Source organism: Dipodomys ordii, unplaced genomic scaffold, assembly GCF_000151885.1.
Source record: "Dipodomys ordii isolate 6190 unplaced genomic scaffold, Dord_2.0 Scaffold45, whole genome shotgun sequence".
In the NCBI taxonomy this organism is placed as follows: Eukaryota; Metazoa; Chordata; class Mammalia; order Rodentia; family Heteromyidae; genus Dipodomys; species Dipodomys ordii.
In genome coordinates this window covers 11,101,278-11,125,897 of record NW_012267261.1, presented here as the reverse complement: position 1 = coordinate 11,125,897, position 24,620 = coordinate 11,101,278, and the positions used below count along the sequence as shown (strand labels likewise).

General features: G+C 45.2%; 1 protein-coding gene across 2 annotated transcripts in view; it reads right to left on the bottom strand.

Moving 5' to 3' along the window:
• The window catches only part of Sema5b (sema domain, seven thrombospondin repeats (type 1 and type 1-like), transmembrane domain (TM) and short cytoplasmic domain, (semaphorin) 5B), a 43,421-nt gene that overhangs the window by 16,929 nt on the left and 1,872 nt on the right, over positions 1–24,620 (bottom strand). For both annotated transcript variants that reach the window (XM_013019378.1, XM_013019379.1), the window contains exons 2-3: positions 20,711–20,810; positions 15,120–15,165 (exon numbers count right to left, since the gene is read on the bottom strand). In XM_013019378.1, the coding sequence (XP_012874832.1) occupies positions 15,120–15,165; positions 20,711–20,810 (146 nt within the window). The remainder of the gene's footprint in view (positions 1–15,119; positions 15,166–20,710; positions 20,811–24,620) is intronic.

The window sequence follows — 24,620 nt, the reverse complement described above, 5'->3', positions numbered from 1 at the left end:
AGAACATGCTCTTTCAGTCCAGTGCTTTGGCATCTCTGCTTGGGGCCAGAGGCCCAGAGTGCCCACTCTTATAAGCTCCATCATGCCACACAGCTACCCTAGAGAGCTGCAGGTGGCCAAGAAAGTCCTTTTATACTACCCCAGATCCTTTGGTGGGGGCCAGGAAATGTGTTGACATTAAAGTCAGATGTCCCTCATATGAGTACCCAGTGGGGCAGGGTGTCTCTAAAGGCTATATTTTTTAAAACCTTAGAAATAGGAGATTTAGGCCAGGTGCCAGTGGTTCATGACTGTGATCATAGTTATGTGGGAGTCTGAGACCAAGATGATTGTGGTTGGAGACCAGCATGGTCAGAAAACTGCACAAGACCCCATCTCAAGACCCCACAGTGGTATGTGTCTGTCATTCCAAGGTAGGTAGGAGGATGAGATTGGGAGGATCAGGGTTCTAGGCCAGCCTAAGCAGAAAAATCCTCGACATTCCATCTCCATAGAGAAGCTGGATGCAATGGTGCCGGCCTGTGAACCCCATGACAATGGGTAGCCTCAAGTAGGCAGATGCTCAGGTGTATACCTGTTCAGGAAGTGAGACCTTATCCTAAAATAATCAGTAAAAACACATCTAGGGGCATGGCTCAGTGGTATCTCACCAGCCTAGCTAGTGTGAGGCCCTGAGTTCAAACCTAAATACTGCCACAAAAGGAAAAATGAAACGAATTTGGGAAATTTAATTTTCCCACTACAACCTTGCCAAGTATTGTTTCTCCCCTCCTCTTAATCTCTGAAGAAACTAGGCTTGAGTGGCCATCATGCAGATGGTTCATGGGAGAGCCAGGGCAATGGCTACATGATTTTATTCTTCACTCTGCTGCCCCCGGGGGGGGGTGAGGACTTCCCTTTCCTCAATAACTTCCCTTCCCATGGCATCTCTGCTTCCCCTGTAGCATCTGAGGCTGTCAGTATAGTTTTTGGGATGCAACTTGTCCGTGCCCAGGACATTAGGAGATGACTGTTTGCCATCCAGGTTCCCTGTCCCTTCAGTCTATTCTCTCTTTACCTTCTGAGTAGCTCTGAAGAGAAGCAATGTCTTATCTAAGCAATGTCAACAGCCCTGCTGTGGCTCATTCTATATGTCTGGGTCACATACATAACTATGAGTCTTTAACCTGTTCTGGAGACAAAGCCTGGAGCAAGCAGTTCTCCCAGCCACACCTGTTTTGAATTTCTAACAAAGCTGCTCCCAGCTGTGCAGATGCTGCCAGCACAGGGTAGAGGGAAGCTGGCCCCTGCTATCTCTGGGTTCAGGAGCTGCAGGATAGCTTTGGTCAGACCTCCCTTGAGTGGACTAGGTTCGTCCTGCCCTGCTAGCTTGGCGCTCAAGGCCCTGCTTCTCAGCCTTAGAGAAAGGAAGATCAGGTTTCATCTGATTGGAAATGACTCAGAACTGCTCAGAAATGGGACTGGGAAGGTATCTCAGTGGTAGAGTGCTTGCCTTGCATGCAGGAGGCCCTGAGCTCGATTCCTTAGCACCACATAAGCAGGAAAAGCTAGAAGTAGTGCTGTAGCTCAAGTGGTAGAGCGCTAGCCTTGAGCTGAAGAGCTGAGGGACAGCGCCCAGGCCCAGAGTTCAGGCCCCATGAGTGACAAAAAAAGAAAAAGAAAAAAGAAAAGAAAAGAACTGCTCAGAAATGACCGAATACTGTCATACCCATGAGAGGGAATCTATTAAGAATCCTCCTAACCTCTGGGGGCAACAAAGAGCAATGACTCTGTCCTTTCTCACCCCTTGGCCTCCTTGGGATCCCTGAGCACAGGGACACGTTGAAGGGCAGCTGTTCCTGAAGGGACAGGAATCCCATGGGAGCAGCATGTTGCACACTAAAAAAGTCGCACTGAGTGCAACAATAAGACTGGCATAGTGCCAGGGACCAGAGACAAGTTCTTTCTTTAATTCTTGAAACAGCCAGTAAAACATACAGCCTTTTTCTCTGTTTAAAGATGAGGAATCAGCAGAACACCACTGGCTCACACACACATGCCCACACACACACACACACTAATAATAGAAGATAAAGTTTATTGCTGGGCACCAGTGTCTCGTGCCTCCAATCCCATCTACTCAGGTAGCTGAGATATGAGGATCTCGGTTCTAAGCTAGCTCAAGCAGGTTATTTTAATTGGCTAGCCTAGTTAATTGGTTATCTCCAATTAACCACTAAAAAGCCAGAAGTAGAGATGTAGCTCAAGTGGTAAAGTGCCAGCCATGAGCAAAAAAAAAGCTCAGGCCGGGCCCTAAACCTGAGTTCAAGCCCCAGGACTGGTACTATACACACTTACACACACACACACACACACACACACACACATGCATGCATGCATACACACATGAATGAATACATAAAGTTAAGAATTCTAAACCCAGAGAGACTAAGCAATTTGCCCAGGGTTACTCACCTAGTAAGCAACAACCCTAGAGGCAAACCCAGACCACTAACATGAGCGCTGAACAGCTCTTTCTGCAGCATCTTGCAGCTTGTCACAGTGAACAGATTCTCTGAACAACAATTAACACCATATGGCCCCCCAAAGAGTATGGGTGTTTGTAATGATAACAGCACAGAATGGGCTTTGGGGAGTCATTTTATTTGAAAACTTATTTTTGTCATGGTAATGATGCACAGTTTTTTCAAAATATATGAAAAAACAAAACCAAAAAAGCTAGAAACCTATTCTTTTTATAACCTAACCCCTTTCCTTTGGACAACGACTTCCACCTCTTTTAGCTGTTTTTCAGTTTCCTTTAATCCAATGTCCCAAAACTAGGCGCCCATCTCAGACCTCATCTGATTCCTTGTCAGAGAGATGAAGATTTTCCCCATGTGCCTCTTCATTCAACCAGTCTAAAGAACACTCGCGTCTCCCTTTTTCCTATCCTCCCATTATAATAATCTCATATTTTTAACTAAAGTCAACATCAGTATCTACATGATTGTAAATATGCAAAAATTGTTCACTGCGACAAGCTAATACCCCAGATTTCACTGAATGTAAATTACCATCAAGTTGTAATGTGAGCCACAAAGAAGGAAAAGATGCTGTCAATTTTTTATCTAAGTTTTTGATGTAAAGTTATTGAAAGTGCTCTTATTTGGACATATTTTTATGACACACAGGTAGTTCTTGTAAATTAACAAGGTAAACAAAATTAAGTATCATTAACCTTCCTTAAATTAAGTGTTCATCTTCTCAGGAACATTTTCCTATTCAGAGCCATCAGTGCCAGCTTTTGTTATTGTCTTTATGTTTGTTTGCTGGTTTATTTAGAATATCTCTTTTTTAATCTCCCAAGTGTCAGACAGGCAGGATTTTTCTTCTTTTTTTCATATTTTTGTGCCAGGTGAGGGGTGTTTGAACTCAGGTCCTGGGCACTATCCTTGAGCTTCTTTTTTTTTTTTCCTTGAGTTTCTTTTGCTCAAAGCTAGTGCTCTAGACTTGATCCACAGTTCCATTTCCTTTTTTTTTAAAGTAGTTTACTGAAGATAAGAGTTTTACAGACTTTCCTGCCCAGGCTGGCTTCAAGCAGTAATCCTGAGATCTCAGCCTACTGAGTAGGTAGGATTACAAGTCTGAGTTACTAGAACCTGGCAGGCAGGATTCTTAGAGTGATCCACTCTAGTCTCTAGGACTTTCTTCCAAGCTACTAACCCCACTCTTCAACTTTGGATACAGGAACTTTGATCTCACCTGAATATTCCCACAGAAGGTGTTCTGACAAACTAGAATTCTTGTTCCTTCTTTATATGATGCTACAATGACTATAAGGTCAAGGGGTTGCTGTGGTCCACTCAGAACAATAGGATTAACCACTAACATCACACCTGACCCAACCATGACAACTTCAACAGGACCATAGTTGGATCAATAGTGGCTGGAAGATGTTTTCAATAGTACATTATCTGATTTCAGATTCATTAACATGTGCAAATAAAGCTGGGTGGTGGTGACTCATGCCTGTAATCCTAGCTACTTAAGAGGCTGAGATATGAGGATCACAGTTCAAAGCCACTGGGGCAGGAAAGTCTGTGAGACTCTTACCTTCAATAAATTACTCAGAAAAAGCTGGAAGTAGTGCTGTGGCTCCAGTGGTAGAGAGCTAGCCATGAGCACAAAGAGGCTCAGGAACAGTGTTCAGGCCCTGAGTTCAAACCCCAGGACCAGCAAAAAAAAAAAAAAATGTGTAAATGGTCATCCGAGAATCAACAAAATTCATATAATCTTGTGAGATTTCCTTTCTTGGAAAACTTTTTTTTCTTGTTACTAACAATTGTCTTGCTTTTTTTCATTTGTGTGTTTTGTGTGTACCCATCATTGATTCTTTCTGAATGTCATAAAGATCTTACAAATCTATTCAATGTCTAATTATATGCATGAATGATTCAAATTACTTGTTTTCATTTGTGCTCTCATTCCCCAACCTCCATTTTTCTGTGTCAGTGGACCAGATGCTCTCGGGGCCTTCTGTTGGCTGTTAACTGGGATTTACCTTCTCTTTTCCATCTTTCTTGATTTACTGACTAATTTTAGTAGAATACCTTTCTGGTATCTAAGTGAAAATGGTAAATCAATTTGTGTGTGTGTTTGTGTGACAGAGAGAGAGAAAAAAAAACAGAGAGAGAGAGAGAGAGAGAATGAGAGAGAGGGGGGTGGGAATATGCCATAAATTCAGGACCTGGGCATTGGCCCTTAGTTTTTTTTCTCAAGACTGCACTACACTACTTGCACTAAAGCTCCATTTCTGACCTCTTGGTGGTTAACTAGAGATAAAGAGTCTGATAGACTTTACTATCTTGGATGGCTTTGAACCACAATTCTCAGATCTCAGCTTCCTGAGTAGCTAGGATTACAGGTATAAGCCACTGGCTCCCAGATGGATCAATTTTTGATTACATGGCTAATTCTCTCTTTACATCTGATTGTTCTGGTACAGAATTATAGGTTGAAAATAACTTTTACTTAGATTTCCTTAAAATTTTAATATTTTATGCAAGAAGTAATATCCAACCTATATTATTGCAGTTCATTTCACTGAAAAAGCATTGAAAATGTGTTATTCTATAGATGTAGAGTTCTATATTCTTTTGGCATTACAATTCTGCACCCAATTTTGTTATTGCAGCACATCTCTAATTGATTCTGTATTAACCCTCACGTGGCTCCTTCCCTGAAACCAGCGGGTTGTTGGATGTCCCTAGCGTTTGAAGCACCTCCCAGCAGCCTCTGCTTTATCTGGCCGACAGTTACCCATTCCTACTTTCTATTCTACAGTAATTGGGCCTGCCTAGGAGAATAGCACCCAATTGTCATGCCTCAAAATCTGTTTTAGAGGATAGTAGCTAGGGTTTTAGATATTATTATCCCAAATGCATCTTTTGTATCAGTCTCGTAGAAGGAAGGGAGGCAGGACTTGCTCAAAGCCTTCAGGCTCTTCATGGGGCTGGATTCCAGGCAGCAGCAGCACAATAGGCTCTGCAGTGGGGTTGTCCAGGGATCCAGGCACCCCAGCCTCTCCAGGGACAAGTTTCAAGTTTTCTTCAAGTCGCGGGTCTTCAAAACATTGCTGTTCCTCCATGACTTCCATTTTCATGGGTCCAGAAAGGTGTGAGGTATCCCGAGCAGCAGGGATCTGGGTGGCTGCCAGCATCTTGTTCTGGCATCCTGTGCCTTCACCTGCAAGGCACAGCAGCAACTCCTTCAGCTCCTCCTTCTTCTTCTCCTTCTCCTCCAGGGACAGCCGGCTGACACACTCATCTTTCTCCCAATACAGTTTATCCAGGACTTCCATCTGTTCTTTATAGAAAACAATGTTCTTTTCAGTGGCAGTCATGTGTTCTGACAGCTGGCTGCACCAAAGTTGGAGGTCATCCACTTGACTCTGGTAGTCCACCTTGTCAGGCAGGTCATCGGTGAAGCAGATTTTCAGCTTCTTCTTGGGTGCCGGTGTGCCCTGCTTCCTCTTCCCAAACAGGCTATAGGCCCAACTGTTAGAGAAGAGGGTCTGGTGCTCCAGCTTTCTCTGGCACTGGACTGCCAGGTTCCTCAAGCATTCATAGCGGGCCTACTGTTCCTGCAGTTGCCGGCTGCACTTTACCTTCTTTGATTCAGCAATGGATAGAGCTTCTAGATAAAATTTCCACGTGGTTTGTAAGTTGTTTGTGTCCTCTGGGACAGTCATATCAGGGGGAGTTGCCTCTTTACCTTCCCTAGGGAAGACTAGGAAGCTCAGCTGGGCCCACAGCTGCTTATTCTCATGTCTTGTTGCCTCCAGGTACTTCATAGTGTCTGGTAACTTTTCACTTTCCATCTGGGCCTCCAATTTGCTCTGCACCTGCTCCTGCTTCAACTGCTCCAGCAGCTGGGTCTGCCTCAGCAGGTGCTGCTGCAGGGCCTCCTTCTCTGAGGTCAGCTGCTGACAGGAGGTCATGTGCTGTTCACAGGTGGCTCTGAGCTCTTGCAGCTGGGCCAGGTACTGATCATTATGCTCCTGCAGATTCTGAGCTGTTTGGCTCTTTAACTCAGCCATCTCTTTTCTCCTCATTTCTTCTCTAGCTCCATCCCGCTTCTCTTGCGTATCTGTCTTCACCTGCTGCTTAGAGTGCAGGACACTAGCAAGCTCCTCCTCCATCTCAGCCTATTGAAGGCATCCTGCAGCTGGGTCAGCTGATCTTTCAGCTCTCGGTTATGCATGAGTGTGCATTTCATAGTCACATGTTCTTATTCCATTGTCTTGAGGATCTTGTGCCGATCCTCAGCATGCTGATCCCAATCCTCAGCTTTCTTCAGTATCCACAGCCACTGTTGCTGCCCCAGGTTCTGGAGATTGAGGCTCCGGTTTTCCTGTGTCTGGATGTGAAGTTGTTCCTCCGGGTTCTTGAACTCTTTCTGCAACTGGAAGGCCTGGGCCTGCAGCTGCTGCTCAGCCTGAGATGGCCCTGCAATGCAGGGGGCTGCAGAGGCGGCAGCTCTGCCAGCTGCTTTCTCAGTTCCAACAGCTCTAGGTCCAACAGCTGCCTCACCCCTTGCTCTTTCTCCTCTCTCAGTTGCTCATCTGCTCCAAGAGCTGCTGGACCTTCTCCTGCCACCTGGAGCTCTCCACCCTCAGGTCCTGCACAAAGTTCTCTCCCTCCAACTTTAATGTTGTCAACAACTCTTTCATGTTGTCCATTTGTCTTTCCAACTCTGCCTGCTCCACTAGTACTTGTTGAAACCCGTGAACTTTGATCTTCATGTCTGCCTTCTGTGTCAGATGCACTTCCAGCCTCTCCTGCAGCTCAGTGATCTCTTCCTCCAGGTCATCACAGCTTCTGGCCTTTTCCTAGAGCTGCAGCTTCGCGTTATTCAGGGCTTTCATGAGTTCTAGGTTGTTCTTTTTTTCTTTTCTTTTTTTGTCGGTCGTGGGGCTTGAACTCTGGGCTTGGGTACTGTTCCTGCCCTCTTCAGCTCAAGGTGAGCACCCTACTGCTTGAGCCACAGCACCGCTTCCAGTTTTCTAGTGGTTTATTGGCGATAAAAGTCTCATGGAGTGTGCTGCTTGGGCTGGCTTTGAACCGCAATCCTCAGATCTCAGCCTCCTGAGTAGCTAGGATTACAGGCGTGAGCCACTGGCACTCCCCTCTAGATTGTTCTTGTTGGTCTCATTCTGCGTGGTGGAGACTGCAGTCAGTGTCATCTCTAGCTGTGTGACCCACTGCTCTGAAGCCTGCAGGCAGCTTTCAAGATCTTGGTGCTCCAGTTCTCTTTCATTGGCCACCTGCTGCATGTGGGCCAGGGCAGAGTGTAAGTCAAATTTTTCTAAAACCAACATCTGTATTGATAGCTTGTGGAGCTCCAACTCTGTTTTCAGAGCTTCCTGCACACAGGCCATCTTTTCATTTTCTTTCACCTGTTGTTCCTGCAGGTCTTTATTTTCCTCTTTAGTTGTTCGACCTCATTCCACAGCTGTTGGCTTCTTATTCTGCTAGAGTCCAGGGCAAGCACCAGGTGTTGGTGTGCCTTTCCAGGCACTCAGTGTTAATGGGCCCCTTGATACTCTTGACCCTGGCAGCTCTGGCAGTGCCCAGTGGAGGGAGAGAATCAGGGTCTGCATGGTCTTTGGTCACACCCTCAGTTCAATTACAGTCCCTAGGGGTGTTTGTCTTGGGATTACCTGCCTTCGAATATTCTTTTTCTTGGAGTCTGCATTGGTATTCCAGGACAATTTTGTTGTGGGAATTCTTGCAGTAGTTTCTTTCCAGCAGCTAATGTTTTTTTGTCTTGTTTGCACTGGGATGGGGAAGCGGGGCACATTCCCAGGCTCTGAAACTATCTCTGTCTCACAATCACCACCTACTATGACTACTTCTTACTATATCTCTTAAATCACCTTGATTCTCTTTATTACCGTGTATCACTTTTACTTCTCTCAACTGCTGGTAGCCATATAAACCAATAGAGGAGAATGCCAGTGCTACTAGGAAGCATGGGATGTGGGCATGGCCTCAATTCTTGTATCCTATCGGCTAGAATGAAACATGAAAAAATAGGAAGTGTGGCCAGGATCTTGTGATCCAGGTTCAATGACAGCTGTACCTGCAGCCCCTTCCCTATCCACACCACCCACATGAGGGACAGTTAGGGACCAAACTCTACCTGGGTGCCTGCACAACTCTACTGAAGACCATGACCATGACCTCCATCACACAGTTATGTCACAGAGCAATTCTGCTACAAACTTTCATGACCAGGGTTGGGGATATAAGATCCCAGAATTCAGGTGGGTGAATAAAAAAGGGACAACAGGGACAGTGCATCATGGTACAGTCCCTTTCCTCATTTCACAACCTGGCCCCAAATATTTGTGTCTTAGAAATCCCTCCATCGGAGGTAATTGAATTGGACTAGTTCATCTTTCCCTGTGAGTTCCTGTCCTGTATCACCTGATAAGTGGCTCTTTGGAGTTCAGCCCATCCTTGCTCTAATCTTTTGCTGCATATGGGAAAGCACCTTCTTGTGGTTCTCAATATGGCTCTCAACATGGCCACCTGGAAAACAGGTAGAGAGGTCTCACAGAAGGCATCCAGACACTAATTTATCTTTAAAATTCTATTTTGCTTTCTCTCACTAAGATTTCTAAATGATGCACCAGCCTCTAAGGCTACTACCTGTATTTCTAACTACTTGGGAGGCTGAGATCAGGAGGATCTTAGTTCAAAGCCAGGTCTTATCATTCAATATTTGCGCTTAGCCTGGCTGCTGGAAGTTGAGATGAGGATTTCACTTCTTCTTTATGCCTGAGTCACCCAGGGCAGAAAGACTCCATTTTAACAGAAGATTGATATGGTGAGTCACACCTGTAATCTTAACTACTTCCTGCCATTCTTCCAAGAGCTTTCAGCCTCCCGCAGCAGTGGTCAACTTCTTCTGACTATGATCAAGATTTTTTAGAAAGTCAATCACAAACTGATCCCAGATCCATCTGGACAGAGGAATGTGATTCTGTAGTCGGTAACTCCTTCCTTTCTCTACCAAAGATAAAATTACTTTCATGTAGGACGGCCTTGCTATCTTCCCAATACTTCCTACTAGTTCCTGAAGCTAGAAATTGCATGTCAGAAGGTCAGTCCAAAAACGGAATCACTGTCCAGATCTGCTAATGTCTTTAACAACTGTAGTGTGTCTAAGTCATAGCTCTGCCTTCCATAAAATCTGGGAGGATGGAGAGCAGCAAGAAAAGATATAGTACCAGGTTGCAATGCTGAGACTTGTCAGTCTCTGGTCTCATTATGACATTTAGGTTCCTCAGCCAGAGTTGATCCACATGCTGGGGCATGGATAGGAGCTAGGCTTCAGTGGGCTGCTTCTGGTCTTCCTTCACAGCAGACTTTTACCTGTCTCCTTGTGTTCAACCTGGTGGCTGCAGTCCCTGCTGCTCAGGCCACAGACTACCCGCTTGTCTGTGTTTTTCATCATTGATAGGAAAGTAGCAGTGGTGGCAGTAATAGTGATGCATAGCAGTGAAAGCTCTAGGATTTTTTTATGCCAGACCTGGGGCTTGAAATCAGGGCCTGGGTGCTGCTGAGCATTTTTGCCAAAGGCTAGCACTCTACCACTTGAACCACTTTCAGTTCTTTTGGTGCCTCATGGAGTTGAGTCTTGGACTTTCCTGCTGGGACTGGCTTTGGGCCTTCATCCTCAGATCTCAGCCTTCTGAGTAGCTATGATTACAGGCATGAGTCACTGGCATCTGGCTTTTATTTAGAATTTTCAGAGTATTTATTCTTCTATGGTTTTCTAGGTTCCGACATTGCTCTAAAGAATTCTGATATGATGCTGACTCTCCGTCTTTTGTAGTAGCTTTTTTGGTTTCTGGAAGTCTTTTAGGATCTTCTATTTATGAACAGTGGCCTGAATTTCACACTGGGTGTTTATTGTCTTTTGAGAACTAAGTCAGCCTTTTCTATTTGAAGATTCATTTTAACAAAGTTTTTTTTAATGTTATTTCAGCCTTAATTTCTACTTCACCTTTCTGCCTTTTTCTTTTTGTGTTTCTGTTTTTGTGTGTTTGTGAGTGTGTGTGTACAACTATTACAAATCCAATCCACTGTTGGCTCTTGTGCAATGATCTCCTAGTTTTCTGTTAGTTCTTTATTTTTGATTTATTGTTTGTTTTTTAAATTTCTCGTATATTTTTCTTCAACTTAATCTTTTAATCCTATAATTCAATTCTTCTTTCCCAATTGCATTTCTAATTTGAAATTTATTGGTTATAGACAAAATGCTTTCATATTTCAGAAGATACTAATTTTTTGTAATTAAATTTTAAAACATTTTCTTATATTGCTTACATTATCTCTGTTTGTTACAGCTTCCTTCATTTCTTTATTTGCTTATTTTGGTCTTCACTTTCATTTATTTCCTCAAATGTCTGATGATTATTGACTATTCATACATATTTAAAAATAAATCACTAACCCTTTCCCACTGAAAGGAACCAATGCTTCTGGAAGAAATGGCTGATTTCAGCAAATGGCTGGGCCAGCAAATGCTCAATTCCACAATATCCCACACTCCAATTTCTGAGCCTATCTAAGGCTTCAGCTTGCCTCTGTAAGGCATTCTGCTCTACTAAGTCAGGATGATCACTCCATCCACTTTCCACTTCCAGAAGGCACCAAATCTCTTCTCCGATGATGTCTCATATTTCATACTACATATGAATATATGCCTATTGAAATTTCTCACTTTTGATGGCTATCAATCAAGGAGTGTAATTTGACATATACTATCAACTTTCCATGCAGAAACTCCAGGGTGATGATCTCTAGTAGCTGTGTGGTTCAAGTCTTTTAAGAATAGATGAGATACCCAGAGACATGAATCAGAGAGTTTCCTTGTGAATTCAGCAACTTTCCTGGACACATAGAAGCCAGACAGAGATAATGGCTGAGCATCAGCACATCTGAGCACCATTCAGTAGAGTTTAACCTTCCAACAAATCTATGTTGTGGCCATCATCCAAGCTTAGAGAAGGCAGAGAACTCAGGAATCACCCCCAATGACAACCCAGGTCCTAACAAAACTTTCATGGCATCCTGAGATCATGAATCTGTTACAACTGCCCTCCATACACATCATCCCCTAGACCTACTCTGGCAAAGATTGCTCCTGAGCTCCTAATTGCTGAACCAAGATAGCTCATCATGCTGGCTTCTCAGCCCCCTGACACAATGTCACTGATCACTGGCCTCCTTTTCAAAATTTTCCAAAACTAATTGATTGGGTTAAGCTGGTAACAACAGTGCAAGTGAGCTGATTTAAGCTGACTTAATTCCCCTACTCATCCCCTACTTCTCCAATCCCTCCTCCACCTTAACACACACAACTGCTCGGTTTCAGGCTGCCCCTCCTGCCTGTGATTTCGATTTTCCTTAAGGAATAGCAGTTTACATTAATTGTTTAATAGAGGTCAGGTACTTAGAATCCCTTTAATGGATACCGGTTTGCATAAACTGTTTGCATTTAGATTTTACTTTAAGGAATGTTAATTATTTAAGCTATCAATAAAACATCGGGTTTTACGTTTGCTTAAGTCATACCCTGGAACCAAGTGGGAGGCTCAATTGGCTCTCTAATGAAACCTTAAAACCCATGTGCATCCTTGCCCTTGACAGGGCAGTCCTTGGTCAGTTGTTTATAATTAGACTGAAAGCTTAGAGCAGGGGCTAGACACCTCCAGTGAAGGCAATGGCAGGATCCTTACTGGTGCGACACTTTTACAGTCAAAACTCAAAAGCTAGGGTTTTCTCCCCAGGCCAGACAGCAGACACAAAGGAGCCACTCTGAGGATCAGAAGCCAAGGTCTCCAGTCTTGTTGAGAGGGCATTGGATGGCCTGTCCCAACCTCTTGTTTATTTTTTCTCCTCTGTGGCCACAATGTGGACACAAAGTATATTTATTTTTCTCCTTGCATTTCTTAGGAGAATCCAGGCTGTACTTTGAGGATAGGTCCCTAAGTGACATCCCGGGAAAGGTGGTAAACCCAGTTCCTGATCCTCTTGAGGCTATTTTTCTGAGAATACCCCTGAAACTGAGTCTGTGCCTCTAGAATCCAGGAGAAAGCAAGCCAGAATCTAAGAGGCAACAGTGTTTTTCAGTGGCCATCAGTGGCCAAGCAAGCACCATTCCCCTCCTCATTCACAACATCCGGCTGTGCATGTCAGAAACCCAGCTTCATCTCTGTGGTCTAAACACTGTTAATTTGTTCATTTGACCCACACCGAGGGTCACCTTACACAGAGCTAGCAAGTCTGAAGATCCTGGAGCTGTGTGATGTTCTGGGCCTGTGTGATCTGCTACCTGAAGATCCCTTCCTATTTTCACACCCATGTCTTCCAGTAAAGTCTCCCCATGACTTGCCAGGACAACTTCAATGGTCTCCTAATTAGCTTCTCCACCCTTAGTCTTTCTTGGCCCAGGTGATCAAATGGTGAAGCCTGTTCATGCCACTTCTCTGCTTAAGTCACTAGTGGATTCCCATTGCCCTTCAGAATAAAATTTGGCCCCCCTCATTTAAGCAATGAAGCACCTCACAGCGAGGCTGCTCTGTCTCTTCCAGGCCTCATCTCCTACCCTTACCCCACTGCCATCCTCTGATCCTGACCCTCAATGCTGTGTGCTATTTTACACCTCTCTTATCCCCTTCCCCGCCTGGAAAACACATCCTTTGAGCTCCAGTTCAAAGGCAGCAACTCTGGGAAGCCTTTGCAGGCCCTGCTGGGCCCAGAGGGTTCCTTGTGCATCCAGGCCACCGCTCCCACAGCACTGCCATTATTTCTATCTCTTCCATCCTTGGCCCCTCTACACAGAGGATCTTCATTGACAGACCTTAGGAATCCAATAAAGTCAAATGCCTGGTGCTTAGGGAAGCCCCCCTAGACTTATGGCCTCCCCTTCCCCCCACCCTACTTTGAACCTTCTCGGCCCTGACTTCCTCGATCCCTGACCTGCTGGGTTAAGTTTCTATAGATTCCACTTAGAAACTAGGTTCTATACTAGCTACTGGCTACTAGCAATGCCACAGAATGACCAAACTGGCAAACCACAGAATATTGTCTCTGGGAACCAGCCCAGGCCTCAGGAACATATCACACGGTCCACCTCTAAGAAAGGGAATTTACATATGATCCTTTTTTTGGGGGGGGGTGGGTGGGGAGTGTCTGATTGTGCGGCCTGAACTCTGGGCCTGGGTGCTGTCCCTCAGCTCTTCAGCTCAAGGCTAGCGCTCTACCACTGAGCCACCTTCCCAGCCCCTTACATATGATCCTAAGTCCAAGGGATAGACTTTACCTTTGAAACTCAAATGCCTACTACCATAATCTAATACCAGACTTGGATTTTAGTGAGCATTCACTAAATGTTTATTGGAGGTATGGTTGGATGGACAGATAAGCAGATAGGCAGATTGCCCAGTAAAGGGATAAATAGAAGGATAAATGTATTTTTCTTGCAACTTTTCCTTATTCCTCCTGACCCCTCCCTTTCCACGGAAAAAACTTCATACCATCCTCTGATAGCCATCCAAGAGTTGCAGTGATCCCATAGAGTGTGGACTCAGGTTGGAAAAAAGGAGACCAAAATGTCATACTAGCTTATCCTTCCCTATCTGCCCACTGTGGTGAAACTCAATGCCAAATAGTCCAGCGCTGGATAACCTTTTGAATTCTAATTAGATTGCATGCACCACTTATCACTTTTCCTGGAGGTCAAAGACTATCCTTCCTGTACCCCCAGCCCCCAGTTCAGTTTTGATGTCCAGTCAGTGCTCAATGAGTGCTCGACAGTTGGGAGATGAAGCCTTCTAAACATGATAAGTGAAGCTCTTCTCTCACTGAGGAAGAGATGATTGTCCTTTGGAATGTTCAGCCTCTGCGGAGATGGTTTGGCATCTGTTTCTCAATCTGGGATAACTGTTCTGGATCAGGGAGTCCCATTAAAAAGTCTCTCAGAGCACTTAGGGAATTATGCTTGGGGAGTCTTTCTTGGCAACAGATAATAAATCAATCACAGCTCAGTGAAAATGAATTAGAACGGAATCACTTAGGCCAAGCTAAGAAGGGAACCAGGGACACCCTTTTCCTAGAGGCCCAAACTCAAGAGAGCTTCCTGTGGACTTAGAATTCCCAATAGTCCCAGTTTTCTCAATACAACTCCAGTTTTAACTCAGAAATTGATGGATCTCAGAGGCAAACAGGGTCAGGTGAATTTTGTGCATCTGTCCAGTCAAAGAGACAGTTGTTCATCCTGACCTGGTGCTCATTTTCTCACCAGCAGCTTCTCTGAATTATGCAAGAGCCTTGTATGCAGCACCCCTATGTGTATGTAGGCTGCACCCCACTCCCAAGTATATCCCCAGCAGTGACTTTAATAACAGGCTCTGAGGCCATGACCAGATGGGAAAGGGCAGATGGCACCTGCTGTGAATATTAGGGGCTGAATTGTGAATATCACATCTCAGGTTGCCACCCGCCCCTCTCCTTGCCCTAACTTCCAAATTCAGGAAATTTCAGGAAGAAAACTAAATGTACCTGAAGGAGGGAGACATTGGCAAGGCTGAGTCTGAAGAGGTAGTTCCTGTAAAAAGAGAAACAGAAAACATAAGGCACGCTAGGTTTGTAGGCAGGACCCCACCCCAGGAAGAAGTCTCCTGGTTCAGGATTCATGGGGTGCCAAGACTATGTTGACTGCAGAGGACCTATGGTAGGCCACTGTCCAGGGAGAACATCGCTTCTTGTTAGTGTGTTAAAATGTCTTGTAGCTCTAGCAATAGATAGAGAACATCCCATTTTATAGATGAGGAAACAAGTTGCATCAATGGTCTGGGTCACATAGACAGTAACTCTCAGATTTGTCTACCCCCTCGAGTCCTGTGCTATATCTGGTCCTAGCTAACCCAGCAAGCATAGGGAGGAAACTCCTCATTCTACTGTTAAATAAGTTAAAGGAGACCATTGTTTAGATTAAGCTCCTAGGTCCCAAAAGTACTAGGTCCCCAAAGACCAGACAGAGAATTGGTCATGCTAAAGTTTCCAAAACTGATCTTCAAAGAAATCAGGAAAGAGAGAGAAGAGCCAAAATTTCCAAATGGACTAGTTTCAACTGGCACAATAGTTACATTCTGTCTGCCTTGATCTGACACCAAAGCAGGTACTGATGTCACCTGATGTTAGCCACAGTTATTTTTCTATTGTTCTGTCTCCACTCTACAAGAAGAAGAACTATGAAATGGCCAATCTGTTTTTAGTTCTTTGTTTCTGCTTTCTTTAAGAGCCATTTTTTGTCTATAAAATGAATGTCTTTGGCTCAGCCCCATCAGAACCTTTGTGTGTGTGTGTGTGTGTGTGTGTGTGTGTGTGTGTGTGTGACAGAGAGTAAGAGAGACAAAGAGACAGAGAGACAGACAGAGAGAGTACTGGGGCTTAAACTCAAGAATTGGGCACTGTCCTTTAGCTTTTCCCCTCAAGGCTGACACTCTACTGCTACATCTCCACTTCTGGTGTAGTTCAAGTGGAAGTAAGGTTCTCATAGACTTTCCTGGCTTGGAACTTTGATCCTCGGATCTCAGCCTCCTGAGATCTAGGATGACAGGCATGAGCCATGGGTACCTAATCCCAAACACTTATTTTGTTTTATAGAATAAAGTGTTGCATAATTCCAGTTAATATCAAAAAACTAAACTTGTAACTTTCTTCTGACTTCATCTTTTCCAACCTTGGAGCCTGTTTCTGTTCACATGTAACCCCAGGAGCTCTTTCTTGAAGGGACTCAAACCAGCTTCCTCCTTGCTGGCCACCATCCTGAGCACTATGCCTCACTATACAGGCCCCCAGAATCCCGTTTGCTTTCTTATTGCCTGTGACTCCTCTAGATCTGACTTCTCCATGGCCTTCTTCCTGGACCACCTACCTTGTCTCCTAAAATCCAGTTACCCCATCCTCTGCCTCACCTGTGTTCCTCCTTACACCTCCAGCCTCTACAGCACTGCCAGCAACATCTTCCTCAAACACTTTTTATCCAGCAGCTGGCTGCTCACATGCTTTAAATAGCAACAGTTATTTAAATATTAAATATTTAATAGTGTTAATAGTGGGAGCCAGTGGTTCATGCCTATAATCCTAGCCACTCAAGAGGCTGAGATCTGAGGATCATGGTTCAGGAAAGTCCGTGAGATTATCTCCAATTAACTACAAAAAAATATAAGTAGCTAGAAGTGGAGCTGTGGATCAAGTAGTAGAGTGCTAGCCTTGAGCGAAAAAGCAAAAGGACAGTACCCAGGCCCTGAGTTCAAATCCCAGGACCAACAGGAAAAAAAAATTCAGACACTGAGAATTCATAAGGATCAGGCATTGCTCAAACCACTTTGTGTGGACTTAAGAGCCAGAGGGCTATCTGTAGGGACTCAGAACTCAAGGAGTCATAAGGGTGACATACCCATTGGGTCAAAGTGCCACAGAGAAGTGATTTTTAAACTCAAGGTTCAGACCCTATGACAGACAGGCAGAATTCCAGCTGAGCCCACTTGCTAGGGCTGTCTATGGATCTCAGTGCCCACATCTGAAAAATGGAGAAGCAGTCAATGCCTGGCTTTCTTATTTCAGAGGCTGATGAAGACTCATTAAAAGTCTTTATTGTCAGGTACCAATGGCTCACACCTGTAAGCCTAACTATTCAGGTGGTTGAGATTTGAGGATTACAGTTCAAAATCAATCTGGGCAGAAAAAATAAGAGACTCTTATCTCCTATTAATCATCAAAAAGCTAGAAGTGGTAGTATGGCTCAAGTGGTAGAGAGCTAACCTTTAGTAAAAAACTAAATAAGAGCACAAGGTTCTGAGTTTCAAGCCCCAGTATCAGCACAAAAAAATAAATAAATAAAGGAAAAGAAAAAAGAAAAAAAAGTGTTAATAACAAACAGAATTAAAAATCTTGGTTCCCCTCCAAAGACTTTGTTCCTCTTCTTTTTTTTTTTTTTTCTCTTCTAAGCCATTCTTCTTTGGGTTCCAGAACTTTTTAGGAATAATTACTTTAGAAAGTTCTGGCTCACCTTAGCTGTGCTGAGAAATGAGGAGAAAGTTGTGAAGTGGGCCAAAATGGGAAGGAGGGGCCCTGCTGAAGGAAGCCAGGGCTGCAATTGGACACCTCCGATAGGGAGATCCTCTCCTAGTTCTGGTTGTTGGCCCAGGTCCCATTCAGCTTCTCTGCTGTCCTGGGGCTGGGCAGCCTCACGGATGACCTTGGCTGCAGGCCTCAGCTGCTCCCCCCGAATCCCCTCTCCAGCTCCTTGGCAGGGCTTCCCTGTGCCACACTCCTGGACTGGGGACAGATGGGCTCCAGCTTATGGCTCTGCCCCAGCTGTGCGCTCAGGTAACACTGGCATCTGCTCACAGCTTTAACAAATTAGGGGAAACATTCCATCACTTGGTTCATCTTTATCCCATCAAAAATCATTCATCACAACATCCCAGCCGGCGCTTCTGAGAGCAAAGAAATCTCTCCAGCCCATCTCATCCTCCGTTCTGTAGGGAACAAAGCAGGATTATAAACTGATTTTTTTAATTAAAAAAAAAGAAATCCCTAACCTGAATTCTTGAGTTTCATGAGGTTTGGGAAGAAGGAGAAAAAAAAGTCAGGTAGAGAAGAAGGAAAACAAGAGGAAAAATCTACAAGGATCCATAACAAATCATAAGACACCAGCCCAGAGTGGACTTTTTCTCTGTCTAGGCTCAAAGACCCAGGACAAAGTATGCTTTCCAGCTGTGGAAGGGAAGCTTTCAAACATATCTACCCATAAAAAAAAAACACCATTTACAGGGTGTGCCTGCAGTGTGACTACAGGCAGGACTCTTAACCTCTGATAAGTGCTGGTTCCTAAAATAGGGGCCTCACAGAATTCACTTTCTAAGACAATGGTAAAGACTGGATGATTTTCTGCATGCACGGTTTACGACACGTACTGGATTACTTGCTGCACGTATGCTCTGCGACGTGTATTAGCTGATTTACCACATAAAAGTACATAAAATAATAATATTGCTGGGCACATGGCAGGTGCAGAATGAAAGATAGCTTTCAAAATGCTTCCACAAGGTTCAGAGAGGAGTCTCTAGATGCTACTCTTTGGGTTTGAAAAGTGCATATGCAAACGTGAAATCCCAGCTGGGCAGAAGGATGACATGAATGTCAGCTTCTGAATTATAATGTGGCACTACAGTTATATAAGATGATACCATTGGGGGACCCTGGACAAAGGGTACATGGGATATCTCTCTATTATTTCTTATAACTGAATGTAAACTCATGTTAAAGTACAAAAGAAAAATGATTATTTCTCTGTCAGAAATTAAGGTCCAGTACCTTGTGTGCCTACATCTGTAGAAACTATGAGGGAAGGCCTCTCCAATCTGTGTTTCTGTGTGCTATTAAGAAGGTCCACCTAGGTGGAGCTAGGTTACACCCCCAGGAGGGATCTTACTGGTGTGGAGGGGTGTGAACCTTGCTTTTCACTGAATATTCTTTTTCTCATTCTTTCTTTTTCTTTTTGTGCTAGTCCTGGAGCTTGAACTCAGGGCCTGGTGTTGACCTTGAGCTTTTTTTTTTTTTAGGCTACTGCTCTAACACGAGCCATAGCTCCACTTTCAGCTCCTCAGAGCCTTCCCCTCTCCTTGCCCCGTTTTGGTGGCTAATTGGAAATAAAAGTCTCCTGGGTTTTCCTGCTTAGGCTGGCTTCAAAATAAGACCCTCGGATCTCAGCATCCTGAGTAGCTAGGATTACAAGCATGACCCACCAGCACCCAGCCTTTTGTATCCTTTTGTAACTCTTGCATGTTAATACCATAACACATAATGCTGGTGCAAAATAATTTTAGAGCTTTGTTTAAATGAAAAGAAAATACATTCAACCCCAACTTTTCACTAGTCCTGTATAGTTGGCTCCACTAAGACTGTAACTCAGACTTCATAGATGAAGAAATTGAGACTCAAAGTTCAAGTTCTCCCTAGGATAAGAATGCAGCTTGTTTGATCCTAGTCCAGAGTTTACTCATGACTTGCTTCCTTTTCATACAGAAAATGAGGCAAAGACACAGAAGACCAGGAGTCAAGTATGACCAGCCAGAGTAGCCCAGAAGTGACCAACCCACTGGCTACCTCTGTCCATCCCTCCTGCCTCTAGACCTGCTAAACCACACAGAACATCTGGCACCAAGAGTGAAAAATTCAGTGCATGTAACACAGACCTACCAGCAGAAACAAACAAACAAACAAAAAATAGCCCTGCGGTTAGGAGATCTAGACTTAACCCCATGCCTTTGCCATCTTGGGAAGGTCTATTTTCCCTCTCAAGCCCTCTACTTCCTCATGTTTAAAATGAGGGCTTTGGATCAGACTAGCCATTCTCCAAGTTGGAGGGGTCTACCCCCAGAGTTTCTGACTCTAGAGTCAGAAAGCTGCTTTTGAGCCTGGGGAATTTCCACTTGCAACCAGCTCCTAGGTGCTGCAGGAGTTGCTGGCCCAGGAACAGCCTGAAACCTATGTGATAGGCCATCTCTAAGCTCCTTCCTTACCAGGGCCAGCAGTTGAACAATTGGTGAGAAATTAGTTCCTCCTACTCCACCCCAGAAAGTCTCATGAGCCTCCCTAGGGAGCTTTATCTCTTGAATACCAGATGTGAGCAATGGGGCTCAGGGGAACAGGCCACAGGGAAGGGAGGCCCTTCATAAAAGAAGGCACGTGGCCTGTGCCAGCACCCCAGGTGCAGGCTGCCAGCTGGCCAGCAGGGGGCTCCTGGGCACCTTTTCTTTGAGAGCTCTGAGAGAATTTGCCAACTGGGCAGGTCCTGGCATCAGGGAGGGACTGGGGCAGAAGGTAACCAGCAGACATCTCTGCCAACCCCTGAAAAACACCCTGGCTGAGATCAGGAACTGTTAGGGGGCCATCTCCCTGCCTCCAGCCTCTATCTGCTACCTTCCATGAGGATAGACAGTTAAATACAAGAGTCTGGCAGAAGAGACCAGGACTCAGGATAGGGGTTTGTCCACAGTGCCTTCATCCAAAACAATATTCCCTCCGTCCAATTCCAGCCCCCTTCAACTTCCATCCAAGTCTCTCCTGCATCTCATTACCTGGCTCCCACGATAAGCTGGTTCCTGGAGGGATCCAGAGCGAGCTGGGAGAAATCTCGGGCTCCAGGGTAGGTGAAGTTAGATACCCATGGCTTCAGATCTGGTAGGAGAAAAGGCAACCCTGTGGTTACTGTTCAACCAGAGTTCCCAGCTGCGCTTGCCCACCTTGGAGCAGCCAGCTGTGTGGCCTTGGGGAAGATCAGAGAGTGCTGTTTCTGCAATTGGAAGAAGATTTTACCCTGTACACAGGGGAACTTTGAATCATCCCTGACTTTCCTCCAGATCTCCAGCAGCTATATCAGTACACATCCTGTTTTTATCTCCAAACGGTTTCTCAATCCACACACACACACACACACACACATCTTTCACTCCATTCTCATCCCCTATCATGCACCCTCATCTCTTGTCCTGGATTGGTGCCAACAGCCTCCCAACCTGCCTGATCCACTCCTGCCCTCTCCAGTCCATTTTCACAAGGCCACCAAAGCCATTTTTCTAGAATACAAATGTGGCTATGTCACTCTGAAGCTTTAGAACTCTTCCCAGCTCCCCAGGGAAAGTTTCAAGTCCTATCACCTCTGGGTTTCTGGCCTCACTGTTCTCCCAAGCTATCTGCCTGGCAATCATTTGACTAAATGAAAGAATGGTGCTTCATCCTTACATTCCCTCCAACCCTCTGCCCCCGCCACACTAAACTAAAACGTACTTCTCAAACTCATAGAGCCTGAAAACCTCTGTGCCTCTGCACAATGGCACAGTCCCTGTCACCCCCAATTCCCTGACCCCCACAAACAGGATTTAGAGCTCCCATAGCCTTCTGCTTTACTGACATCGGAGTTCTACCACAATATGCTTCTGGCCAATGGTTTATCTTGAAGACCAAGAACAATCAATCTTTTCCTTTTTTCCTTCCTTCCTTCCTTCCTTCCTTCCTTCCTTCCTTCCTTCCTTCCTTCCTTCCTTCCTTCCTTCCCACCCCCCATCTCTGTTTTGTCAGTTGTAGGGCTTGAACTCAAGACCTGGGTGCTGCCCCTGAGCTTTTACCTCTCAAGGCTAGCACTTTACCACTTTGGTCCACAGCTCCACTTCCAGTTTTCTGGTGGTTCACTGGAGATAAGAGTCTCATAGACTTTTCTGCTCAGGCTGGCTTCGAATCACAATCCTCAGATCTCAGCTTCCTGAGTAGCTAGGATTGTAGGCATGTGCTACTGGTTCTTGGCAGAAAGATCTTTCTTGGATCCTGGGCAACTATAAATATTGCATGAATTCAACCAGGAGAATCAGGTCTTAGATAAGATTCCATAGAGGTGGAAGGGACAGAGTCTGGGAAGTCAGAGTCCACCCCTATCTTTAAGAAGGTTCTTCCAGACAAAGCCATTCAGAAGGACTGAGTGGGCAGAAAGGGTACCATGCAGCCGTCTGGATAAATGGGGAATGGTCTGGGACTGTGCTGGCTGACTTTCTCTTGTTCTTTTCCACGGGAGACCCACTGTTCCTATCGTGGCCCATAGCTCCTTAACAGATCTCACTCCATCCATGCCTCCCAGCAGGGAGGGAACTAACACCAGTAAGGATGGAGCTGTAGACAGAAGAACTTTTACACTGATGGGATAAAGAAGGTGAATGGGAGGCCCTGTGCTCTCTCTCTTCAGTACATTAGTGACTGGCTCCCATAAGTCCCAGAAGTGTGTGTGTGTATATATGTGTGTGTGTGTGTAATGCAAGGGAAATAAATCATTGCTCATTATCCCTCCACTACAGAGTAAAAGCAGCCCTTCATTTCTGCACGACAGGCAAACACTTAATCGCTCCCTGGAGAACTGGAGGTTTTTTTTTTTTTTTTAAGTTGGATGTTTTTCAGAAAATTGTGATATGCATGATTAAAAAAAGAAATTCTGCAGCAAAATGGAACAGACTCCTTGGGCCCACCCCTGCCCCCAGCAGGTGACAAGTTGCTGGCAAAAATTGTCACAGTACCTTAATGGTATTTGGACATATAGGTATAATCAATGGATCTAAACCCCAGTGAGCTGTTTTTTGTTTTGTTTTGTTTTGGTTTTTTGCTGACCTCAGCCCCACTCTTGAAAATCTTGGTAGGATGTTGGACAACCTTAGAGACTAAACCAAGGGCTCTCCTCTCCAGGAAAGACCTGGATGCTAACCTCTGCACATTCTCTTTAGCTTTCTGTTCTGTTCACATTGTCTGTCACTGGCACTCAGAATGTGCTCAGCCTTTTCCCTGTGTGTGTGGTCCTCTTCAGACCAGATGCTTTCTAACAGCAGCAAACAGGCTGTACTGCAGTCCCTCCTTTCCTGCAGACAGGGGCATTCCACATGTGGGCAGCTGAACGGGAGAGCAATGCATGTGGCCTGACTGGTCCATGCAGGGACTTCATTCCATCTCCATTCAAGGCCTTTATCTCAGGAAGGATGACAATGGCAGCTGAGGGTGGGAGGTCCTTGCAGCTTCTGCTCCTCTCTTCCAGCCCCAAAGGAGCCTACATGGGTAAGTGGCGAAGGGCAAGGAGAGAGGTGGCTGGGCACGGTGCCTTGGTGCTGGGGAGCCTTGGGAAGGGAGCCAACTTCCTCTTATTAAACAGGCAAAGGGGACCAGAGGGAAGGCTGTCTTTAAAACACCAAGCACGTTCTGAGATCTGTGTGCAGCAAAGGCTTTGGACAGGGACTTTAAGAGAAAAATGACATTCTCCATGACGCGCCTGTGATTTTAATTATAGCCAATTCAATTACCCACTTTGTGGATTAACCACTGCTGGTGTTAACTCCAGGCTGGTTTCTCCCCACTGTCGAGAAAGGGCATGCTGTGGCCAACAACAATGTGAAGGCTGAGAAGAAACCCAGGTGGCCCCCTTCAAAGAAACCCCAGGAGAAGATTGAACCTTACAAAACATAAAACCTCCCATCAGCTTTTGCAACTGGCAGCTGCTCTAGGATATTTAGGGGTTGTTCACAGATCTGTCAGGTGGCAGAAGAGAGGGGAGCTACAGCTACAAGGTGGGAGGCCTGCACATTAGCCAGAAATGCAGCATGCTGTCTGAGGGGGTCTTGGAAGCCAGGGAGTTGGATGTGCTAGAATAAGGCAGTTTCTCTAAAACATGTCATCAGCCAGAGCATAGTCCCTTGCCCAAGGGAAACCAAGTTGCTACTGCGTGTTCAGCTGTACCATTAATGTAGGGAGACCAGGGAAACAGTTCAGGTTGTGACTAGCTGGACCAGGAATGAAAGGCAGTGGCCTTTGAGAAATAAATATAAGATGTCTGAGCACCCAAAAGAAATGTTTGTTGCCAGGCCCCGGTGGCTCACACCTGTAATCCTAGCTACTCAGGAGGCTGAGATCTGAACATCGAAGTTCAAAGCCAGCCGGGGCAGGAAAGTCCGTGAGACTCTTATCTCCAGTAAACCACCAGAAAACCGGAAGTGGTGCTGTGGCTCAAGTGGTAGAGCACTTGCCTTGAGCTGAAGAGCGCAAGGACAGGGCTCAAGCCCAGAGTTCAGGCCTCACGACCGACAATAAATAAATAAGAAATGTTTGTTTACCTCCGGCGCACAATTGCACCTTCTCCGTGCTGGCACCAACAGGGCTTATAGAAAGTTGGTGATTGCTCGACATGGTGCCTCATACCTGTAATCCTAGCTCCTCAAGAAGCCGAGATCTGAAGATCATGGATCAAAACCAGCCTGGGCAGGAAACCCTGTGAAATTCATCTCCAATGAACCAACAACAACAAAAAGCCAATACTGGAGCTATGGGCTCAAGTGGTAGTGTGCAAGCCTTGAGTGAAAAACTTAAGGGACAGCATCCAGGCCCCGATTTCATGCCTTAGTACTGCCACCAAAAAAAGCAAGAAAGAGAGAAGGACAGAGAGAGAGAGAGAAGCAGAAGAAGTTA